This window comes from Dermacentor andersoni, chromosome 6 (assembly GCF_023375885.2).
Source record: "Dermacentor andersoni chromosome 6, qqDerAnde1_hic_scaffold, whole genome shotgun sequence".
NCBI lineage: Eukaryota > Metazoa > Arthropoda > Arachnida > Ixodida > Ixodidae > Dermacentor > Dermacentor andersoni.
This window is the reverse complement of record NC_092819.1, coordinates 60,238,492-60,266,155: the sequence shown is the minus strand read 5'-3', so window position 1 is coordinate 60,266,155 and position 27,664 is coordinate 60,238,492. Positions and strand designations below refer to the sequence as shown.

General features: G+C 46.9%; 1 protein-coding gene across 1 annotated transcript in view; it reads left to right on the top strand.

Moving 5' to 3' along the window:
- LOC129382502 (uncharacterized) overlaps positions 1-27,664 on the top strand; it is a 122,243-nt gene that overhangs the window by 71,281 nt on the left and 23,298 nt on the right. The window contains exons 24-27 of the mRNA XM_055066555.2: positions 1,303-1,338; positions 13,566-13,791; positions 20,385-20,520; positions 20,926-21,059. Of these exons, the coding sequence (XP_054922530.1) occupies positions 1,303-1,338; positions 13,566-13,791; positions 20,385-20,520; positions 20,926-21,059 (532 nt within the window). The remainder of the gene's footprint in view (positions 1-1,302; positions 1,339-13,565; positions 13,792-20,384; positions 20,521-20,925; positions 21,060-27,664) is intronic.

Genomic DNA, 27,664 nt, shown 5'->3' with positions numbered 1-27,664 from the left:
AATAAAATGCCACAGAGCACAGGCCCACTATTATACTGAGTGCCGCTTTCGTATTCAGTAAGAACATCAATACTTTTTGTTTGCTTCAGGAGAAAAATGCAAAACAAAGCCATTGATTTTAATGAATAAAACCTGCATTAAGAAATGTTCCAGTTCATATACTAGAACCGAGCCGTAATCGGTGCTAATTTGGTGTTCCCTTTAATAAGAGAAGACCGTCCTGTATATCTTTGTCTACTTCTGTATTACTTGCAATATTTTTGTTGTACAATGGAAGGCGGCTGCCGAACATGCGCAGCACCGTATTTTGTTGCGCAAAATTTTAAGCATTAAATTTACTGAAAAATTTCTTATATTCAATATTGGATACGATGGTCGTTTTTTTTCTTGATTCGATGCGATATTCGATTCGAATGTCCGGTATTGGCACGCCCCTAGTCAAAGCTAGCCTATAGTCCTCCACTACGGCATCTGTCATCATTGCGTAGTTTCGATACTTAAAACCAGAAAACTTTTCATTCAATATGACAGATAAATATGATACGTATCTAGATACATTTAGCATTCTTGAGCCTTGAGTCAATATGATACATGACCATTCTTGAGCATTGGCCAAGATGGCACTCAAGCTTAGTGATACATACCCAATAGTCCAGAATGAGTTGTGCATATACCTAATACAGTAAGGGTTTTATTCCAGTCTTGCGAATCTCGCACAGACTGTGGTCTTCATATTTACAGCTGAAGACAGGGAAGTTCGGAAAATCCTTGTCTAAACATAAACGCCACAGCCCAGGAAACCAGTAAGCAAACTCTTTGTGAGGTGCCAGCGGAGGAGAAGGCTGGTCTACGTGAGGAAGATGTGGGTGCTTGCTTTAGATTTACCATGCGGCAGTTAAAAAAAGGTAGGCATGGCCGCATAAAGTTCACATTGCATAAGAAGGGCGTCGGTGCAGATTTCTGTTGGCGCTGGGTCATAGCCTTTAGTCGAGACGCTGCATGTTTCAATTCCAGAAAAAGCGTCGTAGATTGTGCGAACAAGGGGCGACTGGATCAGCTGCAAGTGTCGCGATTGTTCCACTTCTGTAGGCAGCATGGTGCACGCGTTGTTTCGCTGCAGTAAGCGTATAAGCGCTCCGCATTATCAAAGGTGTGTCATCAGTAACTCGTGGTAATAGCCGGCGCAGCACACTTGGCAGCTTGTCGGCAATGTTGGCAATATATGCACTTTTTATGCTGCAGTTGTATTTAGCGCACGTGAATATTCCAACTCTTACGCAAAGCACATTTTCCTTTAAACAGTACTACCGAGCACAAGCCCGTCGACATCTCCGCCAGGTTAGTGAATTTTCTTTATTCCTTCGTTTTTTTTATTGATTGCACATAGCACTTTGAAAGGCCAAGATAAAGGGCAAAAGCATGAACAAAAGCGTTCAAGTCATACAACTAAATAAAGCAAATATTTGCGCACAGGAAAAAAAAGGTGGACAAAGAAACGTGATTGAAAATGGTTGAAGCATCGTTAAGCGTTAAATAACGCCCAAAGAAAAAGCAACACGTACGCAGAAGAGCTCTTAAAGGCGGGAAGAACACGGTGTTATCAACCATGAAGTGTAAACGAAATCACATGTGTTTTCAAACATGGGTCTGCCACGTGCTGGAAAGGTATGTGACTGTTAAGTGCGCGAGAGGTGGGAAGGTGTCGGCTTGTTGGAAATGGTCGAAGAGAGCAGCTATTCAGGAGTGGTGGCGCTGCCCATAAGCTATGTTGTCAATATTGAAGGCGGAAGAACGGCGCAAGGAATGAAGCACGAGTACTCTATGACAGAGCAGAATGAAAGAGCATCGGCGTCCACTTGTTTTCGGTCGGGATTACATACGACGTTGTCAGTGTTGTAGGCGAAGTGCCCCGCGAGCAAGGCGCCCTGTTCAAAGAACTAACAGCATTCGTACAAGTAGGTAATCGTAAAAGTCCATGTGGTGTCTAGGCTTTCTTTTTCTGCGACTCTGGCATCCAATTCTAAGTACAGCTGTCATGTCATAGCATATTCCGGGCAACTAGGTTTTCGCTCGACTAGGACTACGTCGATGCCGATGTCGCTTGCATGTCTATTTTCCCCGCGGTCATGAGCTGAAGTCCACAATGAAAGGCTACTGACGCCGCCCAGAAGTTTTGTTAGAGGGCTTGTAATGCACACGAAATTGCGAATAAAGCGATGAGAATGCTAACACAAGCCAACAAAACAGTGAAGGTATTTCACTATAATTGGTATGCGAAAATTAGTGGAACTATGCCGGGCTTACACGACGTGGCCGATGATGGTTAACTGCGTTGCGGCAAAGTGGCACTTTTGTCAAATTCAATTGACACCCGGTATTTGCTAGGCACCACAGTACACGACAGAGGCGGTCAAAATGATTCGTGAGATCAGGAGCAAACACAGTATCGCCGAGGTGGCACAGACAAGTGTGCCATATTAAGCCACGCAGAACAGCTGGACTGTAACATGGACGGATTGTACGAGTTTAACGTGATCGTACCGCATTTGGCTTAAAATGGCACGTGTCTGTACTATCTCGACAATATTGTCGTCTTCCTCCAGATTTCACAACTCGTCTTGACTGCGTATAACGTGTACTGACGTACTTACAACGGTAGGATCGCGCGAAACTCTCACAAGTGCAGCTTTGGCCGGTAAGCGTGAGTCATGGGAACATGCCAATATCAAAGCACAAGTGGTGAGTATGGAAACCCTTGTAAGCAATCGAGGGCGTCATGAATGCGATCGCATTAAAACGGCGATAGTGAACAGAAAAACTAATATTCTTTGTTTTTACAAGCACCACCGGGAAGGTCCATGAGCTGTGATAATACATCACAATCTGACGTCGAAGCATGCACTTGACAAGCTCTTAATCGCACGGTGCTCAGTTGGAGAAACACGATATGCTCGTTGTCGCAGTGGGGAATGAGAACCCCGTGTTCACGCGGTGCTCTGTAGTTGTGTGCCCACAAGAAGACTGGATTGCTTCGAAAGAAGAGCGTAAGTGACATAGACGGGCGATATCATGAGAAGCCAACAAACACTGACACCAAGGATAGGGGACATTACTTGCGCTTAATATGTGAAATAAAGTAACGATAAATAATTGGAAATTAAAGTGGATGAAAAAACTTGCCGCAGGTGGGAACCGAACCCACAACCTTCGCATTTCGCGTGCGATGCTCTACCAATTGAGCTATCACGGCGGCGTTTCCCCATCCACTTTTGAGTACTAGAACCCTGGGAGCGTTAGCCAGCGCCACCACTCAGACCTCACACCAAGGACAACATAGGGGAAATTACTTGTGCTTAATAAATGAAATAAAGAAACAATAAATTAATGGAAATTAAAGTGGATGAAAAAACAACTTGCCGCAGGTGGGAACCCAAACCACAACCTTCGCATTTCGCGTGCGATGCTCTACCAATTGAGCTACCGCGGCAGGTGGGAACCGAACCCACAACCTTCGCATTTCGCTGTTTGTTGGCTTCTTATATGACTGATAAAAATCGGGCCCCTCGGTTAACCTCCTTTCTTCTCGTGCATTAATACCATTAACACTCTTACACGTATCACCATGCATACAAGCACCGTAATATACGTCATCACTAACTTCGCTCCAAGTGACACTTAAGTGATGTTCTCGCAGTTCATGTCAGCGATCTGCTATTTCTTTTCAGCAAATTTGCTCACAAGAAAATTAACAAATCTATGCCTAATAATAGGGGAGTGCAGAACATTACTAGAAATACACTCCAATGTTTTCGCGCTAGATTGGTATTTATTGCTTGGGATGAACTGCATAAAGCAACATGTGATGAAACATATGACGCAATTATTTATTCTCAAAAACATAGTTTGAGTTCTTCCTCTCAATCGTATAGAGAATCTTTTATGTTCTCGAAAACCTTACAACACAAGTCATTGCGTCGAATTCCCTTAAATATAAATTACACGCAAACCTCTATATTGGGAGGTGTTCAGGCTGTACCGCGTTTCTTTGAAATCGTGTGGGACAAAATGAATTGTCCAATCGTTCTAATGCTGATGAAGATGTTGCATTAATAATGCTAAATATTTAGTTTCTCAACTACTGGCTAAGCTGAAGCGTTAAATGACTTTTTCCGCCCATCTAGGCACTAGTTCCCACAACTCATATGCTGTGAACAGCCTGTACATACTACATACTACTTCATCAGAGGTTCAACGTGTTTTTAGCTCTGTCAAGTATAGTTCAGCTCAGCATAGTGATTACTTACAAATAAGACTTGTTAAGTGTACAGGATATTTAACTGCATTGCCTCTCCCTCAAATTTATAAGTTTCTCGACTGGGACGTTTTGATAAAAAACTGCAAATGTCAGATTGTTGCGTCCCTAGCTTGCTCTGGGGACGCGTCGTTACAAAGTGATACAGAAGTCCGGTATTTGCGCCAGGCTTGGGACGCGCGAGATCGTACCAAACGAGGGTTGGCTACCTCCCGGGATGCTGGCTGGATTTTAGAATTTTTCTTCGCAATTATCGTCCCATCTCAGTATTCCCAGTCATAACATATTAGTTTTCAAATTTTGTAACTAAATTTATTTGATGAACAAGTCGCAATATGGGTTTCGCAAAGGGACATCCACCGAACTTGCTCTTCTAGCGCAGATAGATAGAAAGATAATTCTACAGGTATTTAATATAAAAATGAGTTATAGGAGCATGCGTAGACTTTTCGAAAGCATTCGATGGGCTAAATCATGCTACATTGCGAAGAAACTTGGACGCTATAGAATCGGAGGTATACCACTATTTCTAATGAATTCCTTCCTCCCTAAAGTACCGAACACTGTGTGTGCGCATAAATAATAGCATTTCATCTGTTAAAGCTATAAGCACAGGTGTGCCTCCAGGCAGTATTCTAGGGCGAATGCTATTTAAATCAATACATGAACCGTATTGTAAAAATTTACGCTATATTCAACAAATTACGCAATATATTCAGATGTCATGATTCTTTTGTTGCAAATCAATGTCAATCAATCAAACAAAACGAGTGCTTTTCTAACCAAAACGATCTCGTGTAGTAATTAGGGATCATCTTTCTTGGCCAATCAACTGTTAGACATATCAATGACATATTAATGATGTGATTAAGAAGCTTTAGAAATCCGTTGGTGTCATGGCAAAACTGCATTACTTACACCTGCAAAAAAAGAAAATGAAAATTTATAAGGCATTGTTTATATTAACTTTCAACTATTAGTCTGGGGCAAAAAAAAAAAAAAAGGCCATTTGGCATATAGCTGGTGTACCTGATAATGCACGCATAAGGAGCTTAAAACTAATTTTAATTCCCTAACCTTTATTGGTACGTTACGTGTATTACCCATACATTATATACATTACTCATACATACATGTGCATACCACGTGTAACACTGATTGATGGGAAGTGCCTTTTTGTAGAAATAAATTGGGTATCAGAGTGTTCAACATACACTTTCAGTTTTGCTAAAACTCATTTAGATGACTAACCTCGCAAAGTGCGATTTGCGCCATTGGTTTGCATTGATAGAATGAGAACACTTTCCCAGGGCGTTGTTACATTCACCGTGATGAATGGAATACTGTATGTTTGTTTTTATAATGCTCATGGTAATACTGCATGCAAAGGGAGATCCGCTGAACTTGCTCTTCTAACGCAGAAATATTCTAACGCAGAAAGATAATTCTACAGGTAATGAATAAAAAAAGTTAGTTGTAGGAGCATGCATAGGCTTCATATTGGTTCGATATATTTAAATTATGTTCTCAATTGCGCACGCGAGGTATATATTTTCACGTAGTAGTGACGGTGAAGAAAGCAGCAAAACTGGGAATGATGAAACTAGCGTTTTATTGGGCGAACTTGTGCCCTCAAAAACCGGCTACACTCAAAGAATGGCAACAACGGTGAACACAGACGGGGATCGTCGAAAATTTTATCATAGAGAGATTCAACAGGAGCGGACACTCCCATAGAGCCCAGCGGCCGAATCGATTGTAGCGCACCAAGCGGATCGGATTAACACCTTCCAGTTTCTCTTCTGGGCGCGCGTTTTGAACGCCCGCTGGTACACGCCAAGGCGGCTCCGCTGATCGGCGCGGCTTTTTTTTAGCTTCTACTGCTAAACCCCTCGCGGCCATGGCGCGGAATAGCAAAAATGATTGCGAACGATCTTTACAAGCCTCCATCGAATCTGTAACGAGCAATTTCATTAAGTAAACGCAAGAAGTCTTCTGAAATCATGAAATTTTGTTCTATATAAATGCTCGTTCCGGGCTTTTGCATTCATCCAAAGTTGTGGCACCAGGTAAGCAGGCGAAACGTGCGTAAGTGGTGAATGAACGGCATTACAGATAAATTCACTTTTACATACATTTCGTAGCCAAAACTCCTCCCAAGCAAGGCCATAAAATCTGAAGAATACATCCGATTTTCAGGCATCCCTCCTTTCCCGGGCATTATTTCCTGCACTTTAAGAGCACAAATACACGGGTGACTGCGCGTTTCCAAATAACTTGGCCTCGGTCGACGCGATGGTAGGCCAAGTACAGAGGTGGCTACAACAGAGGCTCTCAGTCAGACCATGTTACACGCTCGCAGAATGCCTTCTAGTCACACTCAAGACAAATTTGAGTGCAAAGCCTGTATTGTTCCTCGGCGTTATCTTTTACGCGTCCTGTCGGCGCAAGCAACACACCCCCGTGTTACTACTCTTGGTAATCGCTCGCCGCGTGTTCGACAAGCGTGAGTACCGAAATAAGGTAGATGTTATTTCAGGGCCAAAGAAAGCGTTACAAACTTCAGTACACGCAAAACTAACCATGGCCGGCTTGCTTTTTTGCTAACACCTTCACAAACCCCGGCGCGGCGAGCATGCCTCAAAAGTATCCAAAAAAGTTACGAAATGAATTGCACCAATTTGTGGGGTCAGAGAATGCGTCACGAACTTCTCCCAGTAAGATTCAGTGCATGCGAAACTGCGGCCCACAGCCGAGCTGCTTTTCACCATCTGCTCCACTACGCCGAGCGCGGCCACTGTGCTTAAAAAGTACCCCACAAAGTAACGAAATTAGTTGCAATTAGATGTCTGCGGTCAGAGAAAGCGCCAAAACTTGTCCGGGTAAGATTCAGTAAACGATGAACTGAGTCACACGGCCGAGGTTCTTTTCGTCACAAAGCCAGGGCGAGCGTGCCTCAAAACTACCGAAATAAGTTATAATAATGCTTGAGGCCATAGAAAGCATCGGAAACATCTCGTGCGAGTAATTAACTCAAATTAACTAGGCCTGGACGGCGGAGCTGTTTTTCGATAATTGCGTCACTACATAGGTGGTTTTGTGCAGTAAGCCTGAATTTGCTTGAAGTGCGTCGCAGACTGTCAAACAATATTCCTCACCTTGCTGTAGTCCAGTAGTGCAGCGGTGCCCTGTCGAAATGCAGACGGAACGCAAGAAAAAGCCGCGAGCCTGATGAACGGGCTACATCCAAAAGAGACGGGTCGCTGAGCGGGCGAGCTTCACATGCGGAGCCGGCCTGGCTCGCTTCGGTGGCATGTTTGACGAATGACGCATGCACAAGGCGCGTCAGGCGTGCCACAGGCGTGTTGCTACGTGACGCAAGAAAGATAAATCGCGAAGTATAAATTCATATACATGCAAAACTTATTAGTTTTAGCGGGAAAGAATAAAAAATAGTCTGTAAGTTTATTTCACATTCTTTTTTCCGATGCTCGCGTCAGCTAACGGATGGGGTTGACACTAGGCGTGACGTGTTTCCTGTTACCAGTTTTCGCCGAGTGTCCCCTCTTGTTGAATCAAAGAAACAGTCCAAAGTAACACAGTTGAAGTCGTAACAGCTGAAGTCGCACAACGTGGAATATTTTAGGTCGTGCGCGGCAACGCTGTGATAGCGAAATGCCGTCTGGTGCAACATCACAGTCGAGTGCGCCAATGCATCCGATCTTGAAGGGTCCGAAATAGCGGCGTAAAAGTTGTACCAGACGGCGTAAATGCCGTCTGGCTGTTAACGGCGTAAATGCCGTCTGTGATGTTGTACGGCGTAATCACAGACGGCGTAAATGCCGTCTGTGATGTTGTACCAGACGAACGCAGTCTGGTACAACATCACAGTCGAGTGCGCCAATGCATCCGATCTTGAAGGGTCTGAAATAGCGGCGTAATAGCTTCTTGCTAACACCTCGTCGGCGTATTGGGGTCCAAACCCCAACATGGTTGCCGGGCTGGTACTCGACGTAGCGTGGTCGAAGGTTGTAGTGTCGGCTGTCGGTCATCTGCTGGTTCTTGATCCGCTGGAGGGCGAGCTGTCAGGCTTCTTTGACGTGCTGGAGATAGGTGGTGGCGTCAATATTTTCTTCGTCGGTGACGTGCGGCAGCATGGTGTCGAGTCGTCGTCGCGTTCCTGCCGTAAACCAGCCTAAACGGCATGATCGCCACGTTGTAAGCGAAGGTTAGGTATGGCAGTAGGGCATCGCAGGTCTTGAGTCGACGTCGACGAACATTGCTAGCATGTCAGCGAGGGTTTTATTCAGGACCATTCGTCCGCGGGTGGTAGGCAGTTGTCCTGCTGTGGCTTGTCTTGCTTTATCGCAGAAAGGCTTGGGTGAGCTCCGCTGCAAACGCCGTTCCTCTGTCGGTGATGAGGACTTCTGGGGCGCCATGTCGCAGCAGGATGTTCTTGACTAAGAATTTTAGCACTTCGTCTGCGCTAACTTTTGTCAGAGCTTTCGTTTCAGCGAAGCGGGTGAGGTAGTCCGTCGCCACGACGATCCACCTATTTTCGGTTCTTGACGTCGGAAAGGGGCCAAACAAGCCCATCCCAATCTGCTGAAATGGTCGGCAAGGAGACTCGACCGGGCTTGTCGGTGGCGCCTGGTTGCTGGCAGTCTCGGCATTTCTGGATGTGGCAGGCGACGTCGGAGGTAAGCTGCGACCAGTAACACCTCTCCTGCATCCTTGATAGCGTCGGGGAGAATATGAGGTGCCCAGCGGTCGGATGGTCATGTAGGGCGAGCAGTAGTTCTGGACGCAGCGTTGAGGGAACAAGGTAGTTGGCGCGGACTGGTGAGTTCATCATTAAGAGTTGCTTGTCTTGAAGCGAGAGCGAAGACCTCGCTTCCTCGCTTAAATGCCCTAGGGACAACGTCGGCGTGCCCTTACAAATACTCGACGAGGTTTTTTTTAACTCCAGGTCTGGTCTCGTTGCTGTTCTGCGCCTATTCCAAGGAAGGCGTCGTCATCCTCATCTCGCAGAGGCGCGTCAATGAAGGCGCGTGATAGGCAATCGGCATCGGAGTGTTCTCGACCGGACTTGGGCGCGCGCGGACTTCAGGACTGCGCCAGCCGTCCTGAAGGGTCCTTTAAATTCGCTAGCCAACAGAACGTGTGATTGTCGCTGAAGAATGCCACATAGGTAAGGTCAAGACGCAGACTGTTTATCACGCTATCCAGTGGACGAAACACCCGCCGACCCTGACTCAGAACCCGACGCTTGCGTTTTCTGCGTCTCAGCTGCTATACACGTTGCTGACGAGCAACGCCGTGATGCCACCTTGCGTGCCATCATTGATGGCTTGGAATCTTCGCCTCCTGATTCGTCCTTTCTCCTGTTTGTTCTCCGGAATGGTGTATTATGCTGCCACAATGTACGCCCCGACGGTCCTGCCCTACTCCTTGACATTCCTAAGCACCTCCGGTCAACTGTTCTCCAAGAACTTCTCATGGTTTACCAACGGCAGGTCACCTTCGCGTCTCCTGCACCTGCCACCGGATTCGCCGACGCTTCTTTTGGCCAGGCCTTGGCTGCTCCGTCCGGAAATACGTTACGGCATGTGAGAAAAGCCAGTGCCGAAAAACATCATCGACGCTCTGCCGGGTGCCTTCAACCACTCGCCATTCCTTCGGAACCGTTCTTTCGCGTATGCTTGGAATGCTTGGCCCTTTCCCTCTATCCACGTCTGACAACAAGTGGGTTGCTGCGGCGACAGGTTATGCCACACGCTAAGCCATCACCAGAGCACTTCCAACAAGATGCGCCACAGATGTTGCCGATTTTCTTTTACGCGACGTGATTCTGCAGCATGGTGCTCGACACCAACTGCTCACAGACCGTGGTCGGACATTCTTTCTAAAGCCATCGCAAACATCCTGCAGTACTGATCAACCAAGTGCAAGCTGACTACATGTTACCATCTACAATCTAATGGTCTCACGGAGCGTCTAAATCACGCCCTAACAGATATGCTTGCAATGTATGTCTCGTCCGACCATACTGACTGGGACCTTGCCCTGTCCTATGTCACTTTTGCATATAATTCTTCGCGTCACGACACTACCGGTTATTTCCCTTTATTTATGTTGTTTGTCCGATAACCTACATTGCCAGTGTACGCATCCCTTCCATCCTCCGCAGCAGACACCAGCGAGTATGCACTTGACGCCATCACCAGGGCAGGCGAAGCACGCGAAATTGCGCGCGCTCACCTCCTGACCTCCCAAGAGAAGCAACGGCGTTTGTACGATGGAGAACACAGACGTCCACTTTTGGCCTAGATCTCTGGTACTCCTGTGGTCCCCGACTCGTCACGTTGGCCTGTCGGAAAAACTCTTGTCTCGGTACACAGGCCCATAACGAGTGCTGCGTGCCGTGACTCCAGTTACGTACTAAATTGCCCCAGTCAGTACCAGTGCCTCGATCATCTGCCCCGAATTCCACTGAAGTTGTGCATGTCGCACGCCTCAAACCATACTACCCTGTTCTCACCGATATTTAGACCACCGAGACGGTGCTTCTGCTGCCGGGGATAATGATACGTGCATATTGTGTGTTTCTTGTGGACGATGCACGCGGGCGCCCCGACGAAGATGACGAACGCTCTCTGACTCTCGAGCTGTCAGCTGAACTGGTCAGCGCTGCAGTTCTTTTGTAAATACCTTTTAAATAGTCGTTCGCGTAACAATATGGACACTCCAGGCGCATTTTTGCAGTATCCACCGGCGTCGCCGTGATGTTGCATGTTCCGTATCACATCCAAGAGCTATAACATCGTCGCCGCGCGTCGCATGCAGTATGTACGAGTGAAATCACGCGAGGCAAGCCAACAATCGCAGCTCGAACTGGTGCGCGCGAAGGAGAAAGGGGAGCGCAAACGCACCGTTTTTCGTCGCGCGAAAGTCTGCGGGAGGGATGGGAAGGAGGGAAGGAGTGATTGCATGGGTGGGTGCGGTGTTGTGCTCTGTCATCAACTGCTTGTTTCGCCACCGGGCGCAAGGGCAACTGACGATCGCGGCTCCGTCTCGCGCGTCAAAATGTAGGAAAATGGGAAAGTAGCGCTTTCCCTTGCAAGGTAGCAACAAGTGCACACCTCGCACGGCCGCGCGCGTCTCATAGCTGTGTGCGTGCTGTGTTCGTTGCTCTTGCGTGATACACCGCACGGTCACTTCGCTCGCTGCTCCTGCCGCGCTTTCTCACATCAGCGTCGAACGTTTTGACCGCTAGCGTCCGCGCGCATCGAGTGTTGATATGTTCATGTCTGTCCGCGCTGACATCATGTTTGTCAATTCAGTTAGTAATTAGGCGAATGTTTAGAATTGTAATAAGGGTGATAAAACGACGATCTTTATTTCGTATAGCCGTGTACTAATTCGCTGTCGCAATCGATGCTTTGCCATTCAGTAAAAACTGGAACTTCATTTCTTATCTCATGGGCTGACATGAGAGGAAGAGCATGCTCAAGTGGAGAGGGTATTGATAAGGACGATCAGGCACAGTGAAAGCTGATAACCCGATAAGGGTGGTGCTGGCGTCTGCGATTGGTCCGTTTGCCATTACTTATTAGCGGTGGCTGGTCGAAAATGGCGGCGGCGTGTAACGGAGGTTTAAAATGCCGCTAAAAAGAATCCTCAGCAACAAAGTTTCCAGAGCAATGCCGTAATTGTGCTGAAAAGGCTCGATAATGTTATACTGCTTCGCAAAAGTTTGTTATACGCAAAGCCATGCTCCCCCGGTAGCTCCGACAGTGGTGGCAGAGCGATCGGCGGGCGGTCATCTTCTATTCTTTTCGGAACGGGGAACTCCACTTCACGCGGGTTTATGACATCACGTGACGGACAGGCGAAATGAGCCCAGCCGAAAAACGCTTGACAAACAGCAAAGGGCTATTGACGAAAGGGGCGTCCTATCAGTCTTCACATATATCAGACGGGGCATGCTCGCAGTTTTCGTGACGTTGCGTGACAGACAGAAGTGGCGGTGGTCCTAAAATTTTTTGACCAATCGTATGTATATATATATATATATATATGTATATACATATATATATATATATATATATATATATATATATATATATATATAATGTATATATATATATATACATATACATATATATATATACATATGTATATATATATATGTATATATATGTATATATATATATATATGTATATATATGTATATATGTATATATATATATATATATATATATATATATATATATATATATATAGTTTGACTACCTTCGAATTGGTTACCTTCCAAATAATACGATTGGTCAAAAATAGCAAATAGCTTTACATTATAGCGCCCGATGCTTGACCCAATTGCGTGACTCAATTTTTGACCAATCGTGTATGTATGTATGTATATATATATATATATATATATATATATATATATATATATATATATATATATATACATACATATATATATATATATATATATATATATATATATATCTGAATTAAAAATGGTGTTAGGACATGCCCAGCCAAACTACCCGAACGGGTTCCTATGCTCCCGTGCGGTCGAAGAACAGAAGCCGGCATGCGCGCTAGTGACAAGGTTTTGTTTACTGACATAATGTAAATGTGATAATACATACACGAAGTCACGGTATCCGATGGAAGGAGAGCAGGTGCTTCATCTTTCTAAAGGGGGAAACATTACGTGCCGTTTAGTTAGGTACGTGAAAAGGTACGTGAAATTAGGTACGTGAAAAGGTTTAGTTCCTCATCGGCTTTCTGTTTTGTAGCCAATGGTATTCATAGCTCTGCTTATTATTTCATGATGTCGGCCAATAAATAGTACAAGGAGAGGGTTTTGATAGGGACGATCAGGCACAGTGAAAGCCGATAACCCGATAAGGGTGGTGCTGGCGTCTGCGATTGGTCTGTTTGCCATTACTTATTAGCGGTGGCTGGTCGAAAATGGCGGCGGCGTGTAACGGAGGTTTAAAATGCCGCTAAAAAGAATCCTCAGCAACAAAGTTTCCAGAGCAATGCCGTAATTGTGCTGAAAAGGCTCGATAATGTTCAGCATGGTATATTTCAACGCGATTGTTGCTTTTAAGCTTTGAATTGAATTGAACTTGAATTGAATTTGAATTTGAATTGAATTTTAAGCTTTGAATAATTGTAAAAGCAGAAATGAAACGTGCTACCATACATAATATTCCACGTTTTCTTCTTGCAGGAAAGTCGGAAAAACTCTTGATCTGCATCGCGGGCCAATCCCTTCGTGATGATACTCTTCCCCCCGACGGAATGTGTAGTGTTCTTGCATTTGGAATATTGACCATTAGTGCAACGGGAGGTTCATTCGAGGATTCGCACAACACCAAGGCTTTTGAATTTCTTTTGGACAAAATCGAAAAGGGGGCCTTCAAGAAAACTAAATCAGGACTTGCTATTGACAGTGCGTAAGTATAAAAAATTTGTACCTAATGCTTTACGTTTTATGTTTGAGGGGACAGCGCGATCAAGAATTAGTGACATTAGTGTTCCTCTTCACTCCGGTACAACGGCAAGGGTTGTGTAGACAATCATTGTTATGTGACCTTTATTTGTGTGCAAAAGCCATTGCTTATGCTTCGAGAAGCCAACCTGAAGAGCTTAGCTGTTAACTTTTTCGCACACACCTGCTTCATGCCTGCAGTTTGTATTTGCGTTAGTTTTCCTTAGTGGAAAGTATACCTTAGTTTACTGACAAGAGTCGTCGCGGCCCCTTAGCAGATATTGGTATGCTGCTAAGCACGAGGTTGCCTCATAATCAAATTGTTGTGCTTGTTTGAAGGATGGTCGAATGGTTTAGTACGATGAGTGCCGCCAAGGTCATGATTTTTAACCTTTGTGACAGCTATCTGTCTGTCTGTCTGTCTGTCTGTCTGTCTGTCTGTCTGTCTGTCTCTGTCTGTCTCTGTCTGTCTGTCTGTCTGTCTGTCTGTCTGTCTGTCTGTCTGTCTGTCTGTCTGTCTGTCTGTCTGTCTGTCCGTCCTCCTACATCGTGATGCTATCGTGGTCGTTTCTTAAATAAGGTATATGTCAGAATAGGCTTTGGGGGGGATGACATGCATGCATACATAGTATGAATGATATATCATGATATCAATGAGGTGAGAGATTTGTCATGCTTGTATTATGCCAATGTGTGAAAGACATCATGCCGTCATGGTCGTTTGTATATATTAGTAAGATGATACGCTTTTTTTTAAATATGGATGATAAAGTGATCATCCGTTGGACGAGTCAATATGCATTATAAGGGTACAAACGTTTAAGGCGAGGAACCTTGGCTCTGCTGGATTGCGACTAATGCACAGGAGACGAGTTAATGAAGTGAGTTCACTTTAACGGTCGATAACGATTAATGGGCCTCCATACTTCGTCAGGAATCTTTTTTGGCATCATTCGTTCTTGCGATGTGGGGCCTAAGAAACACCTTTGGTGAACGAGACTGGTTCATGATGGTCGCTGTATCACTTTTTAAACGACGTTGCGAGGCTACAGCATGAAGACGACCTATCCGACATAGGGTCTTAGATACAGAATCGTAAACTGTGAAGAGCACATGGTAACCAGTTATCCAGAGAGTTTCACGGTGATTTGTGTAGACGAGGTTGAAAGGCCCTCTATTAAAGCAGTAACTTTGACCGTCGATCAGCACAGGTATGTTAATTGAAATGTGGTCTCAAGCCCGAGACACCGGTGCCGTCAAGGCTCCGGCAGTCAGAGGTCGCGTCGATTGGAGGTCTTCCGTACATCGAGGGTCAGCGGCCTATAATCCGTGGTTTCATGTTGTGCATGAGTAATGAAGAACACGTCTTTCCAGTTCGGTTCTTTCAAGGATTTCATTGGTCTGTAGACATAGGTTTCATGGGTGGAGCCCTCTGTCCAGGGCACCACTGGCGTTCGGGGCCCGCCGGACTTGATCCAGAAGCAATATTTGCTCCCCCAAGTCCGAACTGGCGAGCTGTGCCTACCACTGCTCCGCGCTAATTACATCACGTCATGGATCGAAACCAACCAGCCCAGTCGCGTACCATACTAATTATTCTGATTGCCTAAACTAGAGTTCAGGCCTCTGGCCTTATGTGTACATCCCTACGAACAGTGGTAATGTCGGCCTACCTCCGCACTACGGACCCGGCTAAAGACTTGGATGTACAGAATGTAATCTTGAGATGCGTATTTGTACGAGTACATCCCTCTGTATCCTTCTCAGGTCGGTCTCCTCTTCTCCGATAAGGGACTCGTGAGGGATCTCTTACTATAATTGGAACGGGCGACGATGGAGGGTCAGAGTGCCACTCGGTTACCAAACTCGCGAGCTAATGCGCCCGCCCTCATTATCCTCGAGCCCAGCGTGGCCCGGGCACCAAATAAACCTTTGGTGGTGGGTCGGTGTACGTTCCAGCAGCCTTAAGGGCGCCGCAGGTATTTTACCGGAGCCTGCAGGCTTCCTGCGAGTTCGATAATATTGTCACGTTTAATTGACAGGCGACTTCTGAAACAGGCCATTGAAGTCCAAGTCGTCGAAGGGGCAGCGCAGCACCGACAAGACCAAAACGTGAGCTCGTCAACCTGCCCGGCCGTCCTTGTCTTCTTCTGGGAGCAAGTTGGCCAAGCGCGTGGCACAAGCGCGTGGTACAAGCGCGTGGCACAAGCGCGTGTCAACATTACGGACGACTGCTTTTTCGCTCCTGATACCGCACGAGAGTATGGCGCCAATATCGAACTCCTCCGACGCTGTCTTTCTTTAAACAAAGAAAACGGCGACACGAGACAAAGGAACTGATCGGAAACGTATAGTTTCGAATTGGCATCCGGGAAGTATGCACACCAAGTTGTTTGACCACATGTCCGCCAGCTGTTCGTACGTGCATCCCTGTCCAAGGCGTGACAACTTTCCTTAAATTGCTTGCCAGTTTTTCGCCGATAATAGAGTAGTCAGCGCCAGTGTCTATTAAAGCAGTAACTTTGACCGTCGATCAGCACAGGTATGTTCATTGAAATGTGGTATCAAGCTCGAGACACCGGTGCCGTCAAGACTCCGGCAGTCTGAGGTAGCGTTGATTGGAGGTCTTCCGTACATCGAGGGTCAGCGGCCTCACTTCGAAAGGCCACGGACGTTAGCTTTCCAGGCGAGGGCCAGATCATCGTTGCGACGTCTGACCTGCACCTGTCGAATATGATGGTCGTGATGACAGCGATCGGGACTAGCGCCTTGATGACGGTGGCGCGCGCTGTCGGGCGATAAAATCGTCGCTCTGAGGTGGCTGTTGTGAAAAATGGGGTCGGGGTGAATTAACAGGAAACCTCTGGAGTCCAAGGCGGCGGTACTGGCACTCTCGGCAGACAAGACCCGCCTCACCACAGTGGTTACAGAGCGGTCGTTGATCCGAAATGAGCCAAATGTCCGATTTATGTACGGCTGGGCGAACCTCTCCAAAATGAGAAAGCGCCTGCACTGACTGAAGCATGAAGTACGGGGTGACGGCATGTACCGGCGTTGGTGCAGCGATAGGCTGCCCCAATGCGTCGGCATAAGTTGCACGCTGGTATTCCCTCACGGTAGGAGATGACGGGACTGCTGTGAACTTAGTCATGAATGCCTGAAGTGGAGCGGCCGGAAGTGCTGCTTCGTAACGTGGTGTACTAAGGGCATGCCGCACTTCGTCACGCAATACGCATGATGTTGGCTGAAGGCTGCTGCACCTGATGCAGCTGTCGCAGCTCGTCGCGCACTACCGATCGAATAATCTCACGAAACGACTCGACGTCAGTCGTGAGTAGTAGAGGAGAGATTCACTTGCCGATCGTATTGGTGCGAGCACTGGTGCAAGGCCTTCTCCATGGTAAAGGCTTCAGTGAAAATCTTCCCAACCATTTGGGGCGTATTACGAACGAGTCCACCAAAAAGCTGTTCTTCACGCCTCGCATCAAGTGACGCAGCTTCTCGTCTTACTACATGGTAAGGTCACTTCACCTGAAGAGATGCGCAATGTCTTCCACGTACATAGCCACACTCTCATTTGGTTTCTGAATGCGTGGCTGAAGTGCCCATTCTGCTCGTTCCCGGTGATCGGAGCTGACGTAGGTGTCCAAGAGGCTGCGAGAGAACTCGCGCCATGTTAGAAACATCTTCACGGTTCGGGAACCATGTTCGGGATTCGGGTTCGGGAACGGCTGAAGTAGACGTTTCAGAGCTTCGATTCGTCATAGCATCCATTGTGCTCTACTCCTTGCTGATGTCCGCCAGCCAGTCTTTTACGCCTTCAAGAAGGTCGCCATAGAAGGGATTGGCATGCGCGGTTCTTGCAGCGTGTAATGAGGAGGTACCGGAGCAGCCATCGCAGGGTTAGTTGTGGTAGCTTGAGATGTAGCATTCATATCTGCCGTCATTGTCGTTGTCCTCAGAGGTAAAGGCTTAAACTCGGGGGCCAACCCCTGCATTCTCCAACTGGTGCGGTGTACTGGCGGGAGCCCCAATATCGGTCTAGCATTCCTGCTGCTAGGAGGGGTGTGTTGCATGGTTCGAGAATACTCCGCACCTCCACCAGCAAAATGTCACGTTTGACAGGCGCCATCCTAAAAGGCGGTTAGTCATCGAAGGGGTAGTGCAGCACCAACAAAAGACCAAGGCGTGAGCTCGTGAGCCAGCCCATCCTTGTCTTCTGGGAGCAGGTGACCCTAGCGCGTGGCACAAGCGTGTTGCGATATTACGGACGGCACTCCTTTACGCTCCTGAAACCGTACTGCTAGGGCTATAGCCATCGCCTCTGCCTTCGTAAGGAAGCAGTAGTGATTAATTGTAAATGCTTGCTTACGGCTGCGATTACGTGGCGCTGCCTATCGCAGGTGACCGTGTCAACGTGCACGACAGTGGAGCCGCTTCCAAATTGTTTGTGGAGCCATTTGACTCTCGCTGTGCGGCTCGCTCTGTGGTAGTAGTGGTGCATGTTTTTGGCCAGCGGTTCCACCGAGAGTCATTTCCGAATGGCGGGTGGCACGTCCTCAAACTGCTCATCGATATGCTGGAGGTGAAGTGGGGTTCCTATCCTAGTGAGGAGTTCCCTACCATTCGCGTAAAGTCCTTCTGAGATGAGTACCGCTGCTCCGAGTTCTGCGTAGGTATTATGAATGCCTAACGCTAGGAGTCTGCGTTAGGTACTGAGTACTGCGTTAGCGTACTGAGGCACCACCCGAGGTAGCTTTGTAGGCACTACTAATTAAGGCACCAACCTGACCTCCTTCACTCTAGGCGAGCGAGTTGTACGGCAGGCCATATGTCACTCTAATCAGGACCAGGGCCTACACGAGCCTTAGGGTATCTATTCGCGCTAACCCTTGGTGATGGCATGGCCGTCCACCACCAGCGAAATATTGCCGTTATTTGCTTAACATTATTACATGTATTCTGACGATTTTCTAGTTATCTGGCGCGCAGCTAGTGAACCCTTCGTCGCCCACGTAGTGATATCGTCCGCATAAAAGGTATAACCTTTATTTGGCATTCGAAGTTGGTCTGATCTTTTATGCCCTAGCCCTGCAGGCAATTCAGTTGAGCTCGGAAAAGATTGCCTCGTGAGAGATGTTATCAAAAGCCTCTTCAAGATCCAGAGTAATTGTTTCACCGCTTTTGGGCATGCAATCGAGGACTTCCTTTCTAAGCAGAAAAAAAACGTCCTCAGTCTAACGTGCGGCGCGGAAACCTATCATGATGACGGGTAAAGGTACCTTTTGAAGCCTAGTTTGAATTAGGTGCTCGTAGAGCATGCCCGTACATGTCAGTGATTTGGACCTTAATGCTCCGGGGGTAGGTGATTTTTCCCGGCTTAGGGATAGTTATAATCTTTGCTTTCATCCATTCCGGAGGAACTTGGCCTTTCTCTCCAAGCCACGCATTTGCTGAGGTTATCCGACCCCGGGCAGAGTTTCTGCTGGCAGCTTGGGCCGCTGCAGGCACCTTGGCCTTGGTTTAGTGGTGCATCTAATTCAGGGTTGTCCGTACACTTACTCCTTGATGTATGGTAGTATGAACATGGCCACAATTAGCACATGACCGCGGTAGTTGAAGTATGGGAGAGGCCTTTGCACTGCAGTGGACGTAGCCAGACTGATTATTATTATTATTATTATTATTATTACTATTATTATTATATTATTAAGTAGTAGTAGTAGTAGTTTCTGCTGGCAGCTTGGGCCGCTGCAGGCACCTTGGCCTTGGTTTAGTGGTGCATCTAATTCAGTAGCACCAGTACAATCGTATGAAGCCAAGAAATAACAGGCTTTAGAAGATTGCGATTCCTACTAGAAAGCACATGGTAGTTAAGTGTGTGTCCACTGCAACGCTGATTTAGACACTGACTTATAAGTGGGGTAGTTGCGTGGATATCTGAAATATGGTGCTCCATAGAAAATTTGTGCATAGATGCCGTGCTTTTCAAGTCCCAGTGTTCTAATACTTTCTGTAGGCACAAGCAGGTTGCCTTTCTGAGCCCATGTGCATAGCAATATATTATGCTTTGTACTTGCACGATGCTAGAGTGGGCATCAGCAGACGAGCTTTTCTGCAAAAAAACATCCAGGTGTTATATACGTGAGGTGACGTTAAGGACGTTTGTGGATTGAATCATGGCCTTGCTTCGTTCCAAGAATAGCATTTCATGGAAAAATACTTGCATGGATTTTCGAATGGTGCTTCATAGAAAATTTGCGCATACATGCCATGCTTTTCACGTCCCTGTGTTCCAATACTTTTGTGTAGGCACAAGCAGGTTGGCTTTCAGAGCCCAGTTACGTAGCAATCATTTTATAACATTCTTAAGAAGACTGCAATGTTGACACGAGTGACTTCGCTAGAGACACTAACAAGTGTATCATGCTATCACTTACAGCTGCATTAGCATCATATTTTATCAGTGCCTCAAAAGAGCCAGAATACAGGAATTGTTGATTGCTGCAGGTATTAATGCGGTGCAAAACCTTTTCATGTGACCTTTATTCCATACAGAATGGAGGGCTCCTATAGTGACGCTGACAACATCAAGTTTTTGACCCGCTACACCGACGTCGGGATGACATACATAGGGCTTGTCCATGTGGCGAATTTCACCAGCTTTTTGAGTGGCAGTAAGGACTTCATCAAGGTGGGTTTAATATTATCATGCACAAATTTTGGTTTCATTTCGTATTATACATTTAGTGGCATATTTTCTTGCCATAGTACAGTATCGACAGTGGTCGTAGAGATGCACAGTATAGCGTAGGCATCCCGCTAACCTTGCGAAGTTGTCCTTTTGAGAAGCTCGTGCATACACTATTCAGTAAAAAGGCACCACTTCACATGTGCGTCTGTACAAGCCTGACAGTTTAAAATGCCAGGCGACCGAAGTGGCGACATGCACTTTTCTTCCTGTATCACGTTTTTCTCCCGATATGGTTGGTTACCTTGTGATGGTTGGTTACCTTGTGCGATTTTGCTCTCCATACAAAAATTGAGCAAACCCAGCAATGCTTGCTGAACTGGTTTAAGCCAATTATTTCTTTTCCAGGTTACATCAAACTACTTCGACAATCTGGCGAAGAAGAAAGGGATAACACCGCTGTCGTATTTCGTTGGTCTCCTACCAAGTTCGACTAAACCTTCTGCATGGGTGCAGGTAGCAATGCAAATCGAAGATGAGATGTGAGTTTTTCGAAGTGTATTCATGTGTGGCTGCTGTTCGTAATTTAGGACATTATGCGAGTTCGAAAAGCTTTGTGCCTCTTATGATAGTCCTTGAGTGGTGCTCCTACTTGAACGAGAAACTAAACAGACGTGCCCGATTTTTGTAAGCCACAACTGCATGAAGCCAAGAAATAACAGGCTTCAGAAGATTGTGACGCCTACTTGATGGCACATCGTAGTTAGGTGTGTGTCCACTGCTACGCTGACTTAGAAGTGGGGTAAACTGAGCGAGTTGTAATGTGATCAATTTTCAGCTCGAGAACCACACGAAAACATGAGTAAATAAAACAATATCAATATATGCGCACTTGTATTGCGCACTATTTCTTCAGTGGGAGGGCATAACTTGCGCAACAAAGGCATAAAAGGACGATAAACAGTATTGACAACAAAATTAAACAAGCGCTGACTGATTGCGTCTAGTAAGGATACATGATGCACTCATTATGAGGACCAACTCCATGCTGTCTCAACATAAATCGGCGAGGCATACTGCATGTACATACTAGTGTGAGCGAGATTAGATAAGTTCATTTGTCCTGCATACCTTAACGCCTGGTACGCTTGCTTGCGCGGGCGGAAGGAACACATGAACGCAAGGTGCAGCACACACAACATTCATTCGATATGGAATTTTAACAAAAACACACGGTAACATTCCACTTATTGCACACGGTATGCGTCCTCCCTTGCTAAGCTCTCCGCTCGCTCTACCGCATTTACTAACGTCTGTGCGGCGATCTTCTATACGCTATAGTAGGGGCGCTTACAGTACCGGTTGTGTTCGGGCCGGGTATCCGGGTCTGTGGTGCGTCGTTGCAATCCGGTCGTCTTCAGTCGTCGCTGGCGTCCGGTGCCACCGATTCCCCGGTCGACGTGACGAAGGCACAGTCGCTGAGGAGCTGTCGCGCTCCGGCAGAGCGGGCTCGTGCCGGCTGGCGCTCCCGGTGCGCGCCGGCCCAGCTTAGTTCCCTCGACGGGACGGTGACTGGCTGCAGCCAGCCTCCGCGTGTCTAAGTTCAGCGGCGTAAACGCTGAAGTGTCCTGGCAGGTAGGTCCGGGCCAGCGGTAGTTCCGGGAACGTCGGTCATCTGCTCGCCGAGCCTGGTACTCGGGCGGGACGTCGATGCGTAGCCTAGGAACTGGGGCGGGAGCCAGAGAGGCGATCTCCGGCCGCCTTCTCCTGGAACGCTGCGCCCAGCCACCACGTCCTTCCCTGCGCGCGCCCCTTCTCCAAGACGGCCGCTCTACGCGCTCGCTTCACTCCTTCTCCTCTTCCTTCGTTTACGCTTGTCACTCCTGACAACGGCCCCCCTATTTTCCGAGTTTTCGCTCCACGAAAACCCTTCACCTCCTGAGTTTACATGGACACTGCCCTTCACTTCACCACACCACATAACTTCGCTTCGCCGCTTCTTCGTTCACACATCACTGCACTACACCGCACTTAACTAAACCCACGCGCACGTCACGTAAATTTCTGCCGAGCCTTAACAATACGTCAATGTGACTGACTGCACCATTCACAAGTGATGTCCGTCGTGGCGCGTTCTCACGTGGTCCTCGAACTCCTGTCTACCGGTTCTTGGCTGACATGGATACAGCCAGCCAGGAAGCTGTGCACTTGTCCTGGCTCTCGACGCCGGCGCCTCATCAAGACATGACCTCGGGCAGAATGATTTGGATGACCCCAGGAGTTGGCGCGGGACCCAGACTTGCATTCCGAGGGCTTGTCAAAGTTGTCGGAGACAGCGATGTCCGTCCATTGCTCTTAAATTCTTGAGCCCGTCTTTTCTCAGATACGCTCAGTTTAGACACCATGCTTGTCATCTTCACCTTCTGAGGGATCATTTCTGTTGTTCGGATAGTCACTAGAGGTACCTTTGATATCAACCCATTTGGTGTGGTTCTCTGACATATCTCGCAAGATCGCACAAACCGTTTAACGTCACTTTGCATGCACGGCCAAAATAATTCTTCTGACACTCGGCTGGTCGTCTTCCTTACTCCTTGATGGGCAGCCATTATAGTGTCGTGCGCCAGCTCGAGGACTGCTCTTCGTAAAGTCACTGGCACTACTAACTGTCGTGTTTCTCTTCCATTGTGGGTTCTGTCTATTCGGTACAGTAATTCAACTTTCTCAAACTTATGTATGGCCCGGTTCTTCGTACTCTGAACCCATTTCCCTAAGATTTCAAGATAACGTGGCAGAGTACTGTCCGCTTTTTGTCCTTTTTTTCATTACCGTCGCGGTTATATCCGTGGCGGTGCCTGAAGTAGTCTTTATATGGACATCTTTCCTATCCTTGTTCCTTGTGCTTTTCTCCACTGACTAACTTTCCCGGTATACGGATCCGAACTTCTTCATTGTCTCTGCCAATGGCTTCGGGTGGATTCATGCTCCGTCCTACTTGTAATTTGGATATTGGGAAAACTCCAGAGGGGATCTGGATCATCCACTCTTCTGACTCCTGGCAGATTCCCCAGAATGACGTCGTAAAGCGGTTCTTTGACGCACCGGGCTTCTATCCAACCACAGCAATAAGGCGTCAAAAGCAATACACGAGCCACAGACATTCGACGTTCGCCGTACCGTACCATCCGCCAATCGAACTGGCGTTTCTGTACCGGTGATCTCTTTCCGACACCATGGATTGCCTTACCAGCATAATGTTGGACCCAGTGTCTCTGAGTCTGTGTCTCCTGGAACGCTGCGCCCAGCCACAACGTCCTTCCCTGCACGCGCCCCTTCTCCAAGATGGCTGCTCCACGCGCTCGCTTCTCCTTCTTGCTCGTCCTCTTTCTTCATTTACGCTTGTCACTCCTGACACCATTACATATTTTTCAATTCATATGTCCATGAAATAGTCGGGCTTTAGCATGTCCTTTATTCTGCCAGACGAAAGCGGACTAGTTACAGGGTGAGGAAGGGCAAATGTGCAGCTGCAAGTGTAGCCGCCTTTTGGTGTAGATTTCTACCAAACACCGAGATAATATTGCAGTAGCCAATTGCATTTGACTTTGCTACTGGCGTAAATTGTGGGCAGCAGCACAATTGAACCACTGCCAAAAATTTACACCAGCAGCAAAGTAGGCTAGACGTCACCGAATTTCCCCAGCCATCCTTCCCACTGAATCCACGCGTACTGTCAACGTAAAACATCATTTCACTGACTTTTGCCGTGGTCATATTCAGCATATTTTTATGCGAACAGCGTACATAAACATATCCAAGATGTTAAATTATCATGATCATCATCATAATTTATTTTACTCTTAAGGGGGCCTTTACAGGTCATCCCAAATTAATAGGTCCATTATAAATTATACTAACTGCCTTAACGTCCGACACATGCATTTTCTTGCCTATGACATTCTAAGATTGCTGTACATATTGACTTTCGTAGACGTGTACTGCGTCATAAAGATAAAAAAGCAGACATGCTGTGATATGACGGGCTGCCAGATAAAATGGCACGTAATTGTCTACCACGAGTTCAAGAAAAGCAAATTTTACTATGGTAATTTAGGTCACATGTACCGCAAGTTATTTAATTTACCTGGCCATGTGGACTAATCAAGTTGTCGTTTCTGGCCACATTTATGCTAACGCGTTAGAATTATGCACAATCTGGTGATCTGTTCTGGTTGAACAGATCATTAATTTTATTTTTCTTGTGCCCGTTTTCTTTCGTCACACCATATATGACGTACCATATTCCAATTTCCTCTATAATGTTGCATAATCCTGAGGGACATTGTGCGTAAGATGTCATTGTACGTAAGGTTACCCAAAAAACACGCTGAGAATTCAAAGCGAGAAAAAAACTCGGATGACATGTGCAGGAGAGTGTAATGGCAAACACCTAGAATAGGTGCAGCAAAATTACACACTTGTGTATAATAGTTTACACGTATTATACGCACGTCTGCATAATTACGATAATTTTCATGAAATAATCGCGCGATGTTGTGGGCTATCGCATGGGGCGATGCTGCAGGCTATGTGAAATGTATTTTTAATATCCAGTTTTATCTTTCGTGGCGTGAATTGATGGCGTACTGGTAAATGTAACAGTCGAGAACGCGACCAAACGCTTTTCAAAACGCCTAAAAAGGTATAAAAAGTAGCAGCTGATCGGCTGGGTAATATTGACACGTGTGATTCTTTATCTTTATTGGGCGACCACATTTCATCGCCTAACAAATGTTAGCGCACAGCGCAGGATGCGCTTGCATGTATCGAAAGTTTCTGGAACGTTATCGATGGTTCCATCCGCTGTCTCTGATCAAACCTTGTGTAATCTGATTGCATGTATGCGCGACGCGAATACTGTAGAACTTTATGGAGAGACGTGCCGATCCCAGCGATTACTTTGGAACATTCGATGACTAATGCATAAAAGCCGACGCGCTTGACCCGCAGATCAGACGTCGACGACCGCCGATCGTGTTCGCCGCTATTGCTGTCCGTTGAGTGTAACTTGCTTTTGTGGGCACAAGTTCGCCCAATATAACGCTAGTTTCGCCATTCAACGTTTCGCTTTCACCATCACTACCACGTGACATCTGGTGGAGGTGCTTTTGCGTTCACGTACCGGACGCCCCCGCAAAGCAATGCGATCTAAGCCCAGCGAGCTAGCCGCAGTCTGCAAGGACTTCGCCCGGAGCACGGCTGTTTTCTGAGACGACCAAGAAGATCTTCACCAAGTAAACGACTACAATGGCAACACCAGCGTCCCCCATCGTGCTTCAACAACCTAGAGAACCACCAACCTTCCGTGGAGCTTCAAGCCTCAAGTGGCTTCGATTGCCGACGTCGTATGTGAGGCAAGTTTACGGACTCCGTGTAGCCTCTGAATCGCCGCAGCCTCAGCCGCAAGCGACGACATACGCCGCTGTAGCCCGCCGTCACGCTCCCCCTCCGCGCCCACGGCAAGGCTCAGTGACGACAGAGTTCCGTCGTCCACCACCACCACCGCGGCCAGCACAAACAAGCCGGCGCCTCACGCAGCATTCCAAGGAAGACTGACGTTTGGGGCGCCCCCGACCACTGTCCGCTTTGCTATCACTGCGGAGAAGCCGGGCATATCTACCGCTGATGCCCTTACCGCGAGATGGGACTGCGAGGGTTCGCCATCAACGCACTGCGCCCACAGCAAGGCGAACGCCCAGGTGACATCGCCGACTATCTCGCTGCCGCACAATGGAGTTCTCAACGACCGTCACATTCTGTCTGTTTTACTGCAGTAAACATAAATCACTTCATCAATGCGATTTTTAGGCACTTATTTTTCTGTAAAATCATCTTTCCTCCGCATATGTTGTTAGTGACGGAAATTATTGGCGTATTGAAAAGTGTAATCTTCGCGATTATATTCAGACGCTAGGTCGGTTTGCTTGTGGTCTTTTTGGGGCAAAATTGCTTTTCGACTTATGGCACGTGCTCTAACTGCATGCTCAATGTGATGATACTTAGCTGTTCAACGCAAAACGGAAATGGATGTAGTTTAAGCGTGTTTGTATACACAATGTGTTTTACGGAATACCGGTTTTCAAGAGAGGCGTGTGGCAACAGCACTGGTAGCGACATCTGGTGACGCAGTGCCTAACAAGAGAGAACCAAGGTGACTTCAGTCACCAAGGTGACTGCAGTGACTTCAGAGCTTGTGTGAAGCGTTGGCAGAGCGCATGTAACGTGGAGTGCTTTCGCGATATTATTTTTTCACTAACACTGACGCGACACACTGTTCGAACTCATTCTAATTCGACTAAACACCACAAGATGTCTCTATCAGCTTTGCTACAGCCGTCTGCGGCTCCCGCTATCTGATAATTCTCAAACATAAGAAGTTTACGGACTAATTAAAACTCTCTATCCGCACATGTTACGCAACTCGCAGTTCAACTCGGTTGAGAAACGCAACCATCCTTTGTAGAGTCAACATAACCATATGAATGGCTCCTTGCCTCTATGCAGGCCTCCGCGTTCATTCAATATGGCCATATATCCAGCTTCAAGCTCGGTTGTATGCCTAGAGCTCGTTCTTATGCCGATAACATATTCCTCGATCCCGTGCTGCTCTAATGTTTTTCAGGTTAAGAATTTCGCAAGCCATACACTCGTACACAATTCTATGCAGGGTGGAGCGCAGCACTTTTGGAGTGCGTAGGCGCTTTTGTTTTTTAAATAACTGTGTGCATGTTCAAGCGCTGGCGAGATACTTTTCTAGCAAACAAAGGCTAGAGACAATATCACGTCTAATACCTAATTTTATTCAACGGTTTCGCGTCCTAGTCGCATATGCCACGTAAGCCAGGGATGGTTCACGCACGGCTGTAAAGAAACATTCTAATAAACTGCTTATCATTGTTAACGCAGACCTGTAAGCGTGGTGGGACGTTATTTCCCGATATATAGCTCCACACCTATACGGGCAATAAAAAACGTTCCAGAAATACCACTCAACGGATGTACATAAAGGTTTAGCTGAAAGAGGGCACTTGTTTTGTCACCAGTAAATTATTTGCGCTCGATGAAAATAAGTTACTAATGTCTGACC